Source organism: Carassius carassius, chromosome 41 (assembly GCF_963082965.1).
Source record: "Carassius carassius chromosome 41, fCarCar2.1, whole genome shotgun sequence".
Classification (NCBI taxonomy): domain Eukaryota; kingdom Metazoa; phylum Chordata; class Actinopteri; order Cypriniformes; family Cyprinidae; genus Carassius; species Carassius carassius.
The window spans coordinates 20,777,197-20,794,906 of record NC_081795.1 but is presented as its reverse complement, the minus strand read 5'-3'; the positions used below and the strand labels follow the sequence as shown (position 1 = coordinate 20,794,906).

At 38.8% G+C, this 17,710-nt stretch overlaps 1 protein-coding gene and 1 long non-coding RNA gene across 3 annotated transcripts in view; one reads left to right on the top strand and one right to left on the bottom strand.

Moving 5' to 3' along the window:
* The window catches only part of LOC132122955 (uncharacterized), a 489,820-nt gene that overhangs the window by 335,897 nt on the left and 136,213 nt on the right, over nt 1-17,710 (bottom strand). The gene's annotated exons all lie outside the window — the stretch shown is intronic.
* The window catches only part of LOC132122954 (capZ-interacting protein-like), a 42,772-nt gene that overhangs the window by 14,074 nt on the left and 10,988 nt on the right, over nt 1-17,710 (top strand). The window contains exons 1-5 of one of the 2 annotated variants that reach the window (XM_059533480.1): nt 7,049-7,204; nt 10,694-10,774; nt 11,059-11,127; nt 11,254-11,322; nt 15,013-15,228. In XM_059533480.1, the coding sequence (XP_059389463.1) occupies nt 10,760-10,774; nt 11,059-11,127; nt 11,254-11,322; nt 15,013-15,228 (369 nt within the window). In that variant the 5' untranslated portion in view covers nt 7,049-7,204; nt 10,694-10,759. Of the gene's footprint in view, nt 1-7,048; nt 7,205-10,693; nt 10,775-11,058; nt 11,128-11,253; nt 11,323-15,012; nt 15,229-17,710 lie in introns of those variants that run through there. The other variant, XM_059533479.1, reaches the window with a different exon arrangement.

The following is a 17,710-nucleotide window of genomic DNA, read 5'->3' as shown; positions in this document are numbered from 1 at the left end:
CATAGGACTTATGACAGATCCTTGTGGCACTCCATATTTTACTGGTGATAAATGAGATGACACCCCATTTAAATAAACCAAGTTGTTGTGATCGGACAGATAGGATCTTCAGGATCTGAAATTCTTCATACAGATCTTTTTTTTTTTTTTTTTTGCAGGAAGGAGCACAATTGAGCAGACACAACTTTTCCCTGTCCTTGTAAAGTTGTAAAGAACTGTAGTTTATCTTTGGGTGCAATTGGGTTGGGAGTGAATTGGGATGAATGCATTTTTGATATTCATTTTAATGTTTATACGATTGGCTCATTGATCAAGGAATTTTATTGTTATGCTTGTTTTCCTAACACCTGTTTATGGACTAATGAGTGACTTAGTGTCATAAGTTGGTTGGCAAAGAAGGTGGAGACTGTTGCCCTTTGAAGACCGTGCTTAAGAGACTGACAGGTGTGTTGTTTGGATTGCTTCACTCAAGTGGAAGTCGACGCCCTGTCGAGTGTATTGGGCACAGGTACTGGCATCTGAGAAAGAACACAGCGCAGTGGAAATCGAACATTTTACAGCTGTGTGGAACGAGTGAGTCGAAGTGTTGCGAAACTGTGACGTAGAGCATTCACAGGCGCAGCTGTTGGAGATGAGTGAGTCTGCGATTGTTTGGAGACGAGGCTTCCGCGGTTTGTGAGCACAACGGTGACTAGCAGATTCGTACAGCTGGTTTCCCTCTAAAGATCGCTTTTACAACTCCTCTGGGGCTATTTGAATTTCAACGTATGCCTTTTGGCCTGTGCAATGGACCAACTACATTCCAGCGATTAATGCAGCACTGTTTGAGTGACTATATTGTAGACTTTTTGTTGGTCTATTTGGATGATGTCATTGTATATTCCATACATTTGACACCCATCTTCCAGCGGTTGGCACAGTATGGACAGCTTAGACACAGTGTCAGTTCCTTCAGCAGCAAGTGAAATTCCTGGGGCATGTAGTGGACAAGAACGGTATCAGCCCAGAACCTGGTAAAACAGTAGCGGTATAAGAGTGGCCTGTTCCAAATATAGTCCGAGAGGTGAGGGCGTTCTTGGGCTTAGCTGGCTATTATTGACAGTTTATTGCCAACTTCGCTCGGCAGGCACAGACATTAAATGCCCTGTTAGTAGGAGTTCCAGTCAAGAAGATGTCAAATAATCATAGGATTGAGTGGACTGCTGGTTCCCAGTAGATCGAATGGCTCCTATTGAGGTACGATGAGTTGAGGTAACAGAAGATGCCTGTTAGCCAGTAATTGACCTCCCAGATGTTGAGGAATGGCGTAAGAGCCGAGGCGAAGATGAGGAACTTCAACAGGTATGGAAGTATGTGGAGTCAAGTAGTATACCCTCGACCATGGAGCATGCTAATATGTTTCTAATGGTGAAACGTCTACTTCGAAAGAGTGTTAAGCTTGTGACTCAAGATGGTGTTTTGTATAAGAGAATGATTGACCCCAGTACCCATGAGTTGCACCTACAGATTATCTGTCCGGCCTCTAGAAGTGAGGAAGTATGGTGACAATACCATGAGGCGTCTGCACATGCAGGAGTGTCATGGACACTTTCGAGGGTCAGACAGCATTTTTTCTGGCCGAAGATGGAAGAGACTGTCAAGGGGTACCATCTGGGTTGTGTCGTTTGTGGCCTACAGAAAGGTAAGAATAAGAAGGCCCCCCTTAATCCAATCCTGGTATCGTTCCCCTTAGAAGTGGTGTCATTAGATTTTTTGACATTAGGGCCGTCCAGCTGATTGGTGTCAAAATATTTTAGTAATTTTTTATTTATGCATGGGCTATTCCAGGGGTAGGCAAGATCAGTCCTAGAGAGCCGCAGTCCTGCAGAGTTCAGCTTCAACCCTGATCAAAGACACCTGAACAAACTCATCAGTGTCTTCAGGATTACTAAGGCTACAGGCAGGTGAGTTTTTTTTTCAGGGTTGGAGCTGAACCCTGCAGGAATGCGGCTCTCTAGGACCAAACTTGCCTATCCCTGGGCTATTCCTACAAGGGATCAAACGGCTAAGGCGACAGTCATGGCTTTGTGGGAACAAGTCGTCCAGATTTTTGGTTGTCCTTTGAGATTCCATTCTGATATGGGCCCAAATTTTGAATCTGCATTGATGAAAGATTTTTGCCACTTGTACGGTACAGCTAAGAGCCAAACAACCCCTTACCATCCGGCTGGGAACGGTAGAATGGAGAGGTTGAATGAGACATTATTGGGCATGCTGCATACTTTAAAGCGAGATAAGCAGGATAGGTGGCCAGAATTTCTCCCCAAGTTGATGCAGGCATATAATAATACCATACATGGGGCTACAGGGTTTACATCGTATCTGATGTTTGGTCATTCCTTGCGGACACCTCTAGATATGAGCCTTGGAGTAGGAGTTGGACAAACTAGAAAGAATTTGACTGGGTGGGTACAAGAGCACCATGAAAAATTGAGTTGGGCTTATGTGTTGGCAAAAAGAGCCATGGATAATACTGCAACACTATCTAAACAGATCTATGATCGTAAGGCCAAAGCTGCCCCATTTTTGGCGGGTTAGCGTGTTTGGGTTCAGGACCAAAATAGGCAGGGACGTGGGAAGTTGTGCAGTTGGCGGGACCCTATGCCTTATGTTGTACTAGGAACTTTGGGAAATACTGGACTGGTGTATTGGGTGAGACCTGAACAAGGGGGTAAAAAGAGAGAAAATTGCATCAAAATGCCCTTAAGTTATGTTCTGCCCTGGAAGTAAGACACCCACAACAAACAGTACGTGAAGAGACTAGGCGACCGTTGGATCCCATGCCTTATAGCCTATGGGTTGCCTCAGAGCCTGGTCATGTGAATGAAGAGAACCAAGTTAGATGTTCTATATGTCCGAATTTAGGGCAACATCCCTTGTAGTATAGATGAAGGGTTTCAAGTAATCGCAGGGTCTTCTGACATTTTAGTGTGGGGGAATGTGAGTTAATTGGGATGAATGCATTTTTGATATATGAGATATATGTCGCCTCACAATGAATGAAGTATTAGACACTGTATAATCTATATTTGTTATTGTATTTCTGATGTTATCTATTTTAGAAATTAAGAAATTCATAAAGTCATTACTTTTAAACTGTGAGGGAATATTTAGATTGGGTGTTGTCTGGTTGTTTTTTAATTTAGCCACTGTGCTAAATAAAAACCTAGGATTGTTTTGGTTATTTTCTATGAGTTTGTGGATATGCTCGGCCCTGGCAGTTTTTAGAGCCTGTCTATAGTTGGACATACTGTTTTTCAACGCAATTCTAAACACTTATAAGTCAGTTTTTCTCCATTTGTGCTCAAGACTATGAGTTTCTTTCTTGAGAGAGTGTGTATCACTGTTGTACCATGGTATAGTATGTTTATGTCTAACCTTTTTCAATTTGATGGGGGCAACAGCTTCTAATGTATTAAAGAGTCCTGCAGCTCCAATCCTGAAAAAAAACCTCACCTGCCTGTAGCCTTAGTAATCCTGAAGACACTGATGAGCTTGTTCAGGTGTGACCAAAACTTACCTACCCCTGGTCTAGTTCATATGTGTTTATGGATACACAGAGCAGTTGGAATAAATCTGGCAGGTTATTTGTGAATCTGTCTTTGGTGGCTGGAACAATAGTTCTGCCCAGACGATAACATGGGGCCATATAGTTAAAATCAGTAATACGCAGCATGCACGGCACGAGGAAATGGTCAGTAACATTATCACTTTGAGGTACGATATCTTTATCAGTAAGATCGATTACATGCAATATAATTAAGTCTAGTGTATGATTAAAACGATCAGTGGGTGACATTTTGCTTGACTCCAAAAGAGTTTATTAGGTCAGTAAACGGAAGTCCTAATGCGTCATTTGTATTATCAGTGTGAATGTTAAAATCTCAGACAATTAGTTCTTTATCAACGGTAACTAATAGGTCTGAGAGGACATCTGCAAATTATTTTAGGAATTGTGTATACGGCCCTGATGGTCTATACACAGTAGCCAGACCAAGAGATAGCAATAGATTTATTTTGCATATCTGACAGTGTAACATTAAGCAGAAGTATTTCAAATGAATTAAACCTGTATCCTGTTCTTTGGGTAACATTGAGAGTATCACTATATATTGTTGCATCACCTCTGCCACGACCAGTCTGACAGGGGTCATGCTTATAACAGTAGTTAGGAGTAGACAGGAGTTCAGTCCAACTCTGCTGGGGTGAAGACCATCAGCGTGAAAAAGCCTAGGATACTCCTAGAAAAGATTCCAATTATTAACAAAGAGCAGTTTCTGTTCTTTAAACAACGACAATAGCCATTCATTTAAAGCAAAAAGTCTACTGAACCTTTTGTGTCTTTGTCGATACATGGGAAAGCGGTCCTGACACGATCATTGTCGTAGCTGGCAATATGCTTCGCACCTTCTCAGTCAGGCTCCTGAAGTCCCTCTTCAGTGTCTCCATCTGCCACAGTGTGGTGTCGTTAACCTCTGTGTGAAGCACGAGCACACTGAGGCTCTCGTTGCACTTCAGAATCATGGGTATCTGCACAGAAACATTGAGAACATGAGAACCAGGGAAACAGTGAGTGTGCACATTACCTTCGGCTAAAGTAGCATGGACGTGCCAGACGATGGAGTCTCAGATGATCACAGTGTCAGCGAAACGGTTCCTGGTGGAGATCTCGAAGACCAGAGGCGACGGAGGGGGATAAGTCGTCGACCAGATTATATGCACAATAGAATGTTTGCGGAAGCACTAGACACAAAAAGTGTCCGGTACTGGGCAATAATGGTCAGAAATTCTGCCAGACCGGGATTAAGAAAATGCACATAATGAATGGTGACTGTAGAAAAGCCGAATCCCGGACATTTTGGCCGATCTAGAAATTCTGTTCAGACACATTTTAGGTCCAAAAGAGGACATGTCCAGAAAAAAGAAGACATATGTTCACTCTAAGAATGACTGTTAACATGTTGTTAGCATGTTGCTAGAATATTTTTAGCCTGATTAGCATTTTGCTAACATGTTTCTAGCATAATTAGCATGTTGTTAGCATGTTTCTAACATGATTATCATGTTGCTTGCTAGTGTTATCAAAAGACCCAGTACTTCGGTACCAACTCTGTACTAAAAAAATGAAAATGTGACGGTACCAGGTTTCTTTAAGCACCAGTGGTACCGAGGACCCGGTCAACCCGGTTCTTGACACATACATCGCTATGATTTCCGCGAAGCAGAATAGAATCTCAAAATCCAGTCATGAAAATGAAACATTTTTCATGTTTCATAAGGTAAGCCGCAAAAGTTGGTTGAAATCTGAATCCTGCATGTTCTGCATCTCTGTGTGAATGAATGAATGGTTTGTTTACTACATAGACTAAAGTGCGTGATGCTTGCAGTAATGAGGACATAAATAAAAAAACAGAACTGTTCTGCGTCACTTCACAAGCATTTTACCATTTCATTTGAGTAAAACCAGTGTCAATTTAAAGGTATTCAAGACAACCCGTCAAAACAACCCTCTACATTGCAAGTAAATCACTCACATATGCGACTAAATTTTACTTTGGGCGACTAAATTGTGTCTATTGTTAGCCATTGGCTAATAAATTCTAGATTTTACTTGCTAGTGTGTGTGTGTTCAAGGCCATTATAAGATTAGCACATTTTCACTCGCTTAACACTGACTGAGCGCTTCAGAGTTCTCTCTCCATCAAGCGATCTGTACTTTTCAATTCATCCCAATAGACGCACAGCGCACCTGTATTTGCCGAACTGTAAACTCTTTGTGAAGGAGCACGACTCGCCGTCACTTTGCTGATAGCGCTGTTTCTCAGACATGCAAAGAAAGAGAGCGAGAGTCTCACCACGCTGAATCGACACGCTACATGTAAACTATTATTTGTTGTCTTATCCTGTCAAAATAATGGAGATCATTTAGAATTATTCAGCTATTTGGAACAAGCAATATGTCGGTTTCTCTGGTAGTGGGCGGAGCTAATGCGCAAATGGCAATTTCATTGGCTGGCGCTCATCTATTACCATCCCTGTTTTGATTTCAGCAAATCATTTCGACCGAACGCAGACAATGTGATTAATATTCATGAACCCAGCATGTGTAAATGTGTAAGAAGAAATACTGACTAAATTTTGGCTCAGAAGAAGAAGCTTATATAGCACATCAGTAAAGTGGCTTTTTTAAGCCAACTTAATAAAAGGCCAATTAACTATAGGAGAGTACACTATCTTGACAATTTTTTTAATCAAGGTTCTTATTACATTCTTAAGTGCATTGTAATAATGGTAAATTAAATGGTAAATTTGCTTTAAATAAGTACACTTATTTCGATGTGTTGATTAACATACTAAAACACATGTAAAGTACTTGATCATACACTTGACCAGTGTATTGTTGTTTTAATAAAAAAAATATATATATTGTCATCATTTAATCGCAGTTGTAAAATTTTGATTAAAATCGATTTTTTTATGGCAAAAAAAATAAATAAAAAAATATATATATATATATATATATATATATATATACCGTCACAGGCCAGTCTGTGGTTTATTTCTCAGTCCACAGCACCCTAAAATAGAGCTTCCTGTACTTCCACTCCCAAAGCTAGCCCATAATTCTCTCCCACCCTACAGATTTATCCAAACATAGGTTTAAAATGATCTCTGGCTAACTGATGTAGGTCATAATTTGTGTGTCTTGTTTTGTTAACAGATTTTAATGTATTAATTGGAACTTGGTGTTTCGAATGAATCTGCTTGACTATAATATTACTATACATTCATTATGCAAAAAAACGTCACATTTAAGTATAATGATTCATCTCCTAAATTCCTTGGAACAAATAAAAAGTCATAAATGAGATAATTATTTTCACGGGTTCCTTCTCCAGTCCACCAACAAGGGTGGGTTTGAAAAAACATTAAACAAATTCTTGACCCTATTGTCCTCATTGTAAAGTTTACAATTTTTACAGTCGCTTTGTTTTCGAGGGACAGGAAAGAGTTAACAATCATGGGCTGAAAAATAACGAGTCAGGAAATGGAAGGGAAGTGGATTGGATGAAAACACATCTTCTTTCTGTCCTTGTGTGCAGTGGTATTTAGAAGGTGTGTGATATTAAGTGAGAGGGTGCTTTTTGTGGCTGGAGAAAGCAAGGTGAGTGTGGTCATCATGTTTGTAGAAATGAAGTTAAATTGCGGAAAGTGACCATATTTGGGAGATTTGGGAAGAATGATGATGGGGAGACATGTTTCTGTTTGCAAAGTCTTCCAGAGCCACATGAAGACAAAAAGGCAAGTGTAAGATAAATAATTGCCAAGAACAAGTGCTTACTCTTGTATTTGAGGCTTTGAAGCATGATATAGGTCAGGATAATGTTCAGCACAAATTCAGCCATGTCCAATGCTTTTATAAAAATGTTCTTCACACAATGAAACACTGATATGTAGCTTATTGTTTTTGATGAGAGAGAGATAGAATCCTTGTGACGAGTGGGGCGGGGCTGAGGGAGTGATTGGAGATGAACTACACCTGTTCGACCCGCCGGTCTCGAGGCCCATGGAGGAGATGGAAGGATATAAAACTGGAGCGACGACAGTGAAGGACGAGAGACCGGCGGGTCGAACAGGTGTAGTTCATCTCCAATCACTCCACCGGCCTCGCTCCCATGTCCCTCGGCCCCGCCCCACTCGTCACAATCCTCCTGGCAGAAAATGTGATGCAGGTCAGCTGTGTTGCTGATATACTCAGAATACATCCATCTTTGTTCTTCATCACAAGAATGTCCAGAATATACAGTACAACTAGTGTGCTGCATACTACTGACTGGAACTTTATAGCCCTCATTCACAAATTGATATGTCCTAATTGTGAGAAAAAAAAAAAAAAAGTTCACGTGACATGTGCCCAAGTATGGTAACCCATACTCGGAATTAGTGCTCTGCATTTATTAGGTGCACACATAGAGCAGTGAACATTGATATAACAAATTGGTATCACTTTTTTTTTTTTTTTTGCTGCAGCACAGTTGGGGGTTCAATTTCTTGCTCAAGGTCACCTAAGTGATGGTATTGGAGGTGGGAGAGAGCACTGTACATTCACTCCCCCACCTACAATCCCTGCTAGTACCAAGACTCGAACCGGCAACCTTTGGGTTACGAGACCAACTCTTTAACCATTAAGCCACAACTTCCCTTTATGACTTTATATCTTAAAAAAACAAATTGGTATCACACATTCAACTTTTATTTCTCATAAATGCAACTTTCAATCACAAATTTATATCCAGTGGTTATAAAAAAAAGAATCAACCCCCTTTAAAAATAATCACTTTTTTTTTTTTTTTTGCTTTACTGCCTGCAATGAAGATGGACAGTTTTTGTTTTATCCAGCTGTATTTACTCAGCCCAAAATACAGTATAGCTTCCAAGTGAAAGATATAACACCTACATGTCAGAAAGAATACAAATAAAAAAACTGAATAGGAAAAAGGATCACCCCCCTTGTGTCAGTATTTTGTTGAATCACCTTTTGCTTTAAATAAAGCTTTAGGTCTGTTGGGATATGTCTCTTTGCAAAGACCTTGCAATATTTGCCCATTCTTTTTGGCAGAACTGGTCATGTTCAGTTCAATTTGATGGTGATCATTTGTTGACTGCAGTCTTCAAGTCATTCCAAATATTTTCAATGGGGTTTAAGTCTAGACTCTGACAAGGCAATGCAATCACCCTTTTCTCCTTCAACCACTCTGTGGTCAGTTTTGCTGTTTTCTTTGGATCATTTTCATGTTGCAAGGTAAAGCTTTTTCCCATTGACAACTTTTTGGTAGAGTGCAGCAGATTTTCCTTAAGAATTTGGTTATTTGGTGGTATTTTGCCCCATACATTTTTCCTTCTATTCTGACATGTGCTCCAGTCCCTGATGCAGAGAAACACCCCATAACAGGATATCACTACCTCCTTGTTTTACTGTAGGAATGGTGTTATTTGGATGGTGAGCTGTATTAGATTTCTGGCATACATATCATTTGGTGTTGAGGCCAAATAATTCAATTTTAGTCTCAACTGCCTCAGAATCTTCAAGGAGCGTTTTGGCAAAGCTCAGTCGTGACTGTACATGGCCTTTCTTGAGGAGTGTCTTTTTTCTTGCAACCTTCCTATACAAGCCACATTTGTAGAGAATTTGTTATTTTGTTGTCACATGCACACTATAATCATTCTTTGCCATAAATTCCTGCAACTGCTTCGGAGTAGCTGTAGGTCTCTTGGTCACCTCTCTGACCAGTTTCCACCTGACTTTGCTGCAGCCTGATTTTGAACTGCTGGTTTTGTCTGGCCAGAGGAGAACTGACCACTCCCCCACCAACCCCCCCGACTGAGCCTGGTTTCTCCCAAGGTTTTTTTTCCATTCTGTCAGCGATGGAGTTTGGGTCCTTGCCGCTGTCGCCTCTGGCTTGCTTAATTTCCAGAGATTTCGTCGACTTGATTGCACAGATACTATTTAAACTGAAATGAGCTGGATGATGACATTATTGAAGTCAATGATGAACAACCTTTTGCTTTATTGACACACTATTTTCCTATTTAATGCTGTTCAGTTGCTTTGTCACAATCTGTATTGTTAAAAGCGCTATATAAATAAAGGTGAATTAACTTGACTCTAGTCAACCTCTCCACCACCCCACTTTTTGTGGTTCTGATGTCATCATTTCTTTGTTTTGAAAGGTCTTTTATTATCCAGTTGTTCTTAATAATAATAATAATAATAATGCATTACATTTATATAGCGCTTTTCTAGGCACTCAAAGCGCTTTACATAGTCTGGGGGTATCTCCTCATCCACCACCAGTGTGCAGCATCCACCTGGATGATGCGACGGCAGCCATAGTGCGCCAGAACACCCACCACACACCAGCTTACTGGTGGAGAGGAGACAGAGTGATGAAGCCAATCAGCAGATATGGGGATTGTTACGAGGCCATGATGGTCAGAGGCCAATGGGCGAATTTAGCCAGGATGCCGAGGTCACACCTCTACTCTTTTCGAAAGACATCCTGGGATTTTTTAATGACCACAGAGAGTCAGGACCTCGGTTTAACGTCTCATCCGAAGGACGGTGCTTGTTGACAGTATAGTGTCCCCATCACTACACTGGGGCGCTAGGACCCACACAGACCACAGGGTGAGCACCCCCTGCTGGCCTCACTAGCACCTCTTCCAGCAGCAACCTAGTTTTCTCAGGAGGTCTCCCATCCAGGTACTGACCAGGCTCAGCCCTGCTTAGCTTCAGTGGGAAACCGGTCTTGGGCTCCAGGGTGATATGGCTGCTGGCTTAAGAAAACATATCTAGTAAAAACAAGCACATGCTGAAATTTGATCCCATTATTGTATCATACTTGTCTTATGTAATGGGCCCAAAAAAGTCATCCATGTGTAAACTGAGCAGTAGTGTGTTTACTTCCCCCCATACCCCCACCCCCCGCAAGCTCCTCGCTTGTGTTTGGTGGTCTGAGCTTAACTACAGGCCCTGTGAGATTCTGTGTTAATAAAGTAAGATCAGGATGCTTTGGTCCATCAGAAAAGAACATCCAACAGCAACACCGTTGAGTGAAACAAACAGTCAGAGACCCTGCTTTTCTGTTTGCAGGAAGATGCGCCAGTCAAATCGTCAGTGGCTCAGCTGGCTGGAAAACTCAAAGGTCATGCTCTGCCAATGCCAGGACTGGAGGTAGTTGAACATCTGAAGTTTTTCTGTTAGTCTCTTATTGGTTGTTCCTAATCCAAATTATAGTTATTTTTCTTCATTTTACTGAATTACTGTAAATGGTACTGAAATAGTTTGGGCAAAACAAACACTGAGGAAGGGTTCATGAAGCAACATGTCCCAATGTCTTCAAGACTGAGGAGCAATTACATGGTCTAAAAACAACCTTGTCAGTGGAGAATGTACATTCTCTATTTTCAGTTCCACTAGTGATCATGTATTATAACCTGTATGGCACTGAATTGCAGGTGAAATCTATGAGAAGACCCCCATGTTCTCTGGTGATAAACAACCAAAAAGATGAAGAACATGAAGAGGTGAGCATGGAATTGTCAGCACATCAGTTACTATGAGTTATAAATATCAATAATCGATTCATGTTCAAACATATTGTTATATATTGATGTCATTTGAAATATTTGTTTTATTTTCTTCTGGTGCAGAACGTGTCCATTTGTCCTCATCATCCTAAATTGAAGATAAAGAGTTCACCCCTCATTGAAAAACGACAGGTGAGATTTTCTTGATTATCCACTTCACACAAGATCTTAGTTTCAGCCAGCTGTTTTCTCAAGCATTCACCATACATTTGCATTTGATTGATTCTGACCTTGCAGGTTTTTGAGGTTGCTTATCACTTTAACATATCATTTCCGAAGTGAACTTTCATTCAGGAAACAGCAAATGTGTTGTGTGGTGAAACTATTAGCTGAAATATGTAGTTTATATATACATGTATAAAGCAGGGAGTTTTCAGTACATTTTAAATGCATATGCTTCCTGCAGCATTAATAGAAATATTCTCCTCCGGGTTGGGTTTTTTTTCTTTTTCTTGTAAATGCCAATTCATTGTCTATTTTTAACACCAAAGTATTAATCATAGAATTTTGCAAGTCTCCTGTCACACAGTGTTGAAAATGTGCTATTGTAAAGGCATATCAAAAACAAGACCACACACAATGGCCTAAAATGTTCAGAATGGCAAGCTACAAGAAACACTCTTAATATTTATGCAGTATATAGATATTCATACAGCAGTATGTAGATACAAAATCTTCTATTTTGACCAATGAACAATAAATAATATCCACCAAGATATATATTATATCATCTATTTTAGTCTCTATTTTATCAAACTGACAAAATGTGAAAACTAGACACACTTTTACTTAAAACCAGTAGGAGGACCAGTAAAAGACATTTCTTTTATAACAAAGCCAAGGTTTTTAATGCAACTCTACTGCCACCTACAGTTTATATTGCACTCCTGCAAGGTCAATACCTGCAACTGAACCCCACACATCTAGTTGTCTAGTTAGTTTGAACTGTCATTGGTCCATGGGATACGTCTGCTCATAAAAGGGACAGGTCCGCATTCGCTCCTCCAATTGGTAAAGACAAGGACTCTAATGAGATAACAGCTTAGCCACAGTTGCTGAGTCCTGAGCTGTGCTAGACTCAATTTAGCGATCAGGCAGTCATGGGACAAAAGGGTTACCGTTTCTCTCTCTTTTTTTTCTCCTGTACAGGTAGGAGATATTTATTTCGGAACAACATCTTTCATTTTACAGTGCAAGCTGTTTTAAGTTGCTGTTCCTTGAGGTGTGTTTGTGTATTTCTGTGTGTCATCCAATGTCATCTGCTCACTAGATTTAGATAATTTGTTGCCTTTTTTGTTTGTTGAGATTAGGCTAATTTATCTTAGACAGAACTGGTGGAATACAAACTAGGCCCAGTCTGTGTCCAGCAGCCTATGGCAGAGGTAAACCATGGGTAAGACACAGGTAGTCATGTTAAAGATGATTTAAAAAATCTGGATACAGTACTACTGTGAATGGTGAGGAACTTGTCTTTTAATTTACATTTAAAAACAATAATAAAAAAAAATGTATTTTTATTTATGAAAAAATATTTTAACACTTAAGTATATTGCATTTTCTATTTTTATTAAAATATTAACTTGCTATTAATATGTGACCCTGGACCACAAAACCAGTCTTAAGTCGCTGGGGTATATTTTTAGCAATAGAAAAAAAAAAAAAAAAAAAACCATTGTATGCGTCAAAATTATATTTTTGATTAGTAATATGCATTGCTAATTCATTTGGACAACTTCAAAGGCAATTTTCTCAGTATTTAGATTTGTTTGCACCAGATTCCAGATTTTCAAATAGTTGTATCTTTGACAAATATTGTCTGATCCTATTAACCATACATCAGTGGAAAGCTGGTTTATTTAGATTTCAGATGATGTATAAATCTCAATATATATATATTTTTTTTAATCACTTAATCACTGGTTTTGTGGTCCAGGGTCACATATCTACTTTTTATTTTTTTTTTTTTTTTTTTTAGTACTCAGTTTTAAAAATAATTTTTACATGAATAACATTTCATCTTATATTTCCATATTAAAATATTGTTTCTATTAACAATTTTGTCAAATAATTTTGATTGATTACTTGTTTTTTTATTTTATAAATTCACTGTTTTCTTTAGTATAGGGAAATTGAGATTTTGACAGGAAATTGGTGGGAGAGAGAATAGGTTACATGACCCAGGTCAGGCTCAAACCTAAGTACCATAGAACCAGTGCTATTTTATTATCCTTGATATACTATTATAGTTTTGTTATTACTCTAATTTAATTTATATTATATTTTATTTAACAGCATTTTTATTGATTTATTTTTATGGTTTTAGTTGTAGTTTTAACCATAATAATACAGGTGCATCTCAATAAATTAGAATGTCGTGGAAAAGTACTGAAACACAGACTGAAGTAGTTTAAGTCTTGGGTTCTTTTAATTGTGATGATTTTGGCTCACATTTAACCCACCAATTCAACAAATTAGAATACTTCATAAGACCAATACAAAATTAGATTACTTAATAAAAACCAATAATAAAAAAGTTTTGTAAATTGTTGGCCTTCTGGAAAGTATGTTCATTTACTGTACATGTACTCAATACTTGGTAGGGTGTCTTTTTGCTTTAATTGCTGCCGCAATTTAGAGGGATCAGTTTGTGGCACTACTGAGGTGGCATGGAAGCACAGGTTTCTTTGACAGTGGCCTTCAGCTCATCTGCATTAATTTGTTTCTTGTTTCTGATTTTCCTTGTGACAATACCACATAGATGGACCCTCTATGGGCTTCAGGTCTGGTAAGTTTGCTGGCCAGTCAAGCACACCATCACCATGGTCATTTAACCAACTTTTGGTGCTTTTGGCAGTGTGGGCAGGTGCCAAATCCTGCTGGAAAATCTTCATAAAGCTGGTCAGCAGAAGGAAGCATGAAGTGCTCCAAAACTTCTTAGTAAAAGGCTGCAGAGACTTTGTTTTTCAAAAAACACAATGGACCAACACCAGTAGCTGACATTACACCCCAAATCATCACAGACTGTGGAAACTTAACACTGGACTTCAAGCAACTTGGGCAATAAGCTTCTCCTCCCTTCCTCCAGACTCTAGGAACTTGATTTCCAAATGAAATAAAAAAGCTTGCTCTCATCTGAAAAGAGGACTTTGGACCAATGGCAACAGTACAGTTCTTCTTCTCCATACTTGGGTACAGCACTCTGTGCAAAGTCAGCTTCTCTTTCTTGTGAAGGGTGCCAATGATTTTCTTCTGGACAACACTTCAGATCAGCAGTCTTTCCCATGATTGTGACCATTTTGAAGGCTCAGGAAACGTTTGCAGGTGTTTTGAGTTGATTAACTGATTGGCATGTCACCATATTCTAATCTGTTGAGATTGAATTGGTGGGTTTTTGTTAAATGCAAGACACAATCATCACAATTAAAAGAACCAAAGACTTAAAATACTTCAGTCTGTGTGCATTGAATTTATTTAATACACAAGTTTCACAATTTGAGTTGAATTACTGAAATAAATGGAACTTTTCCATGACATTCTAATTTATTGAGATGCACCTGTATGTTTTGAACAACACACTGCCCTGTTTGTCACTAAATACCTATTTAATCATTAAAAGTAAATACAGAAAATTACTATTAAACTCTCACAATGTTATATACATCTCATCATCAGTAAGTTGCATTAGGTTAATGTGCATTAATCATCTGCTCTGTTCTCTAGATATCAGCGTTTAAAAACGATTTCATTTGAAAACTAGTTTAGTTTCTATTCAAAAGAACCTCATGAAGGAGCCTTAAAACATTATTTCTTTCTCTCTTTAAGGCCAATCTTGCTCTCTCTCCAACTGTCCTGCTCTCCCCACCCAAAAGTCCAGAGTCCAAACAGCCGTCCACAGCCTGCAGTCCCATCAGCCCCTGCAGCTCCCTGAGCTCCACCCTGCAGCCCATCCTGCAGAACACTCAGCTGTCCTGTGAAGATGAGGCACCAGTTAGCTTCGAGCAGCCATTTGAGGGTACTCCACTGCCAAGCATCAACAAGGTCAACTAGTATAGTATATATCATATATATTTTTAAATTATTATATTTTATCAATATCAAAATATCTTGCTTTCCAAAATACATTTTGTCCAATATGTATATTTACATATATTTAGTCTTGTTTGGGAACTTCAGATTCAGATAAAGTTGTGTCATTCATTTACATTCGGTATAAAATATTTACACTTAATAAGCAACAAATTCCTAACTTCTTAGCAGTGAAAATGTAAATGAAAATTAGATGGGAGGAAAAATTATATTTCAGTGCTTTTGCATTTCCCCAAGAAACTTTGGTGGGAGGAGAATGGAAAGTTTCTTGGGAACAATGCAATATTTTTGTCAATAACATTTAAATAATAAAATAATTATACAAAAAAAAAAAAAGAATTTAGAATTTACTTTACAGTAAGTATATGCATTCCAAATATACTGTGATGGGTTTAGGGTTTATTCAGGAAATCATAACTGGTTCCGCATGGCTGTGATCACATATTTTGGACCATAAGTAGTTATTTAATTTTAATTGGTCATTGAAAACCCTGTTATGAGTGGCAAAACATGATCTCTTGAAAGTTGTTTCTCGCGTCACCACCCGTCACTCCTGCTTAATCCAAAATGTGCAAAGAGGCAGGAGCTGGTTTCTGAAACCACTCCCACCTAGCTCAACAGTGGTGACAGCAGCAGCAATCCACCTATCACTCAAGTGGCCACACCCTTAATTTACAGAACTTTAAGACCTAATATAATTTAAACGGATGAGTTATAAAAAAAAAATTCAACCTTTGCAAAGTTGTCATGAATGGCAAAATTAGCTAAATAGACGAAAACCACTTTTTGAACCAGGCTGTAAACATTTTTTTTTTTCTGCTGTAAAGTTGGGCATTTTAACATGGGAGGTCTATGGGACTGACTCCCTTTTGGAGCCAGCCTCTAGCGGCCAGTTGCAGTTTTACTTTTAGGTTTCAAGAGAGACCAGAAGGTTGCCGCTTAGTTCTGTCCAATCAGCGTCAAGTCACATTATGTGGAGTACTGCCCCTTTTTGGGCAATTTCACTCTCGCCACAATAGACTTTAGTGATGGGAAGTTCGGATCATTTTACCGACTCTGACTTTTGAGTCTTGTTCAGCAAAATGAACGAATCATTTTTCGAGTCATTTCGTTCATTTCATTCATTTTAGTTACTTCCCCAACACATCTAGTACTTACGCAAACGTTGATCACACTAAAAACAATACAAAACTAAAATGCTATAAGCTATATATAATAAATGCTATATATCTTTACCTGGGTCTTTAGTCTGTGATTAGCTCACCTCACCTCTCATCTGACAAGAAGTCCTCGGGTTTAAGTCATTCCTTAATCACGTGACAGCCCCATACGCAAAACTAACGCAGTCTTGAGCCGGAAAGAGAATTGATTAGTTCATCTCATGAGTCTCTCGGGTCTCGGGTCGAGTTTGACTCGTTCCTTAATCACGTGACAGCCCCATACGCTATTTCTGACATTTTCTGTCACTGTGTTTTTGTTACTGTTTGTTGAGGATCTGTGGTTTGTAATTATTTTATAAATAAATAAAACCCTGTTATAAATAAAATATTGATTAATTTGTCCTTTTGACTGTCTATCGGTAAATAAACACTAGGCTATATAATAATATAATAATTCAAGCTTACAATAAAAAGTATTTATTCTAGTTTGTTCATTTTTACTCCAATTTTGAGTTTGCTGGTATAATAATTGCTTTTCCTAGGCAGACTTGATATATTGGTGTAATATATGTATAAGAAGATTGCTCAAAAAAGGACATAATGACATATACATTAAAAGCAAATACAATTTTGAGTTTGAATTATTAATGTTAGTTTAAAACATTAAGGTTATGATAACTTCAGCTTTAACAGTTTTAACCCAGCTCAGAGTGAGGAGGATACTTCAGATCCTGGTGCGAGTGCCAGTGCAGGGGCCATGTTTTGGGAAGACTTTGACGAGAGGGTAGCAAGCTTGAGGCCTTCTGCTACCTCTTCTAAGACCTCAGATGCTATAAAGGTGCAGGCCTACCTTGCAGAGCCACTCTTACCCCGCACATCAGACCCTCTGGCCTGGTGGAGGAGATGTTCACCAGTATACAAAAGCCTTTCTGAAGTCACAAAGACAAGACTTTGCATTGTGGCCACATCTGTGCCATCTGAAAGAATTTTTTCTAAAACTGGGCAGATTATCTCAGATAGAAGAAACAGACTCAGCCCATCCAAGGTCAGGGAGCTTGTTTTTTTTAATGCAAACATGCCTTAAAGCAAGTCCTAAAAATATAGCCACAGTGTGTTATTTATTTTAAAGCTTATTTATTTTTATTTATTTAGAAAAAGACTAGCTTGTTGTGCAATATTTTTGTTGTTGTTGTGATTTTAAAGGTAATTTGTTATTGTTATAAGGCTCCGTAGCTTTAGTATCTCTTAATTTTCATTTATTTTTATTTAAATGG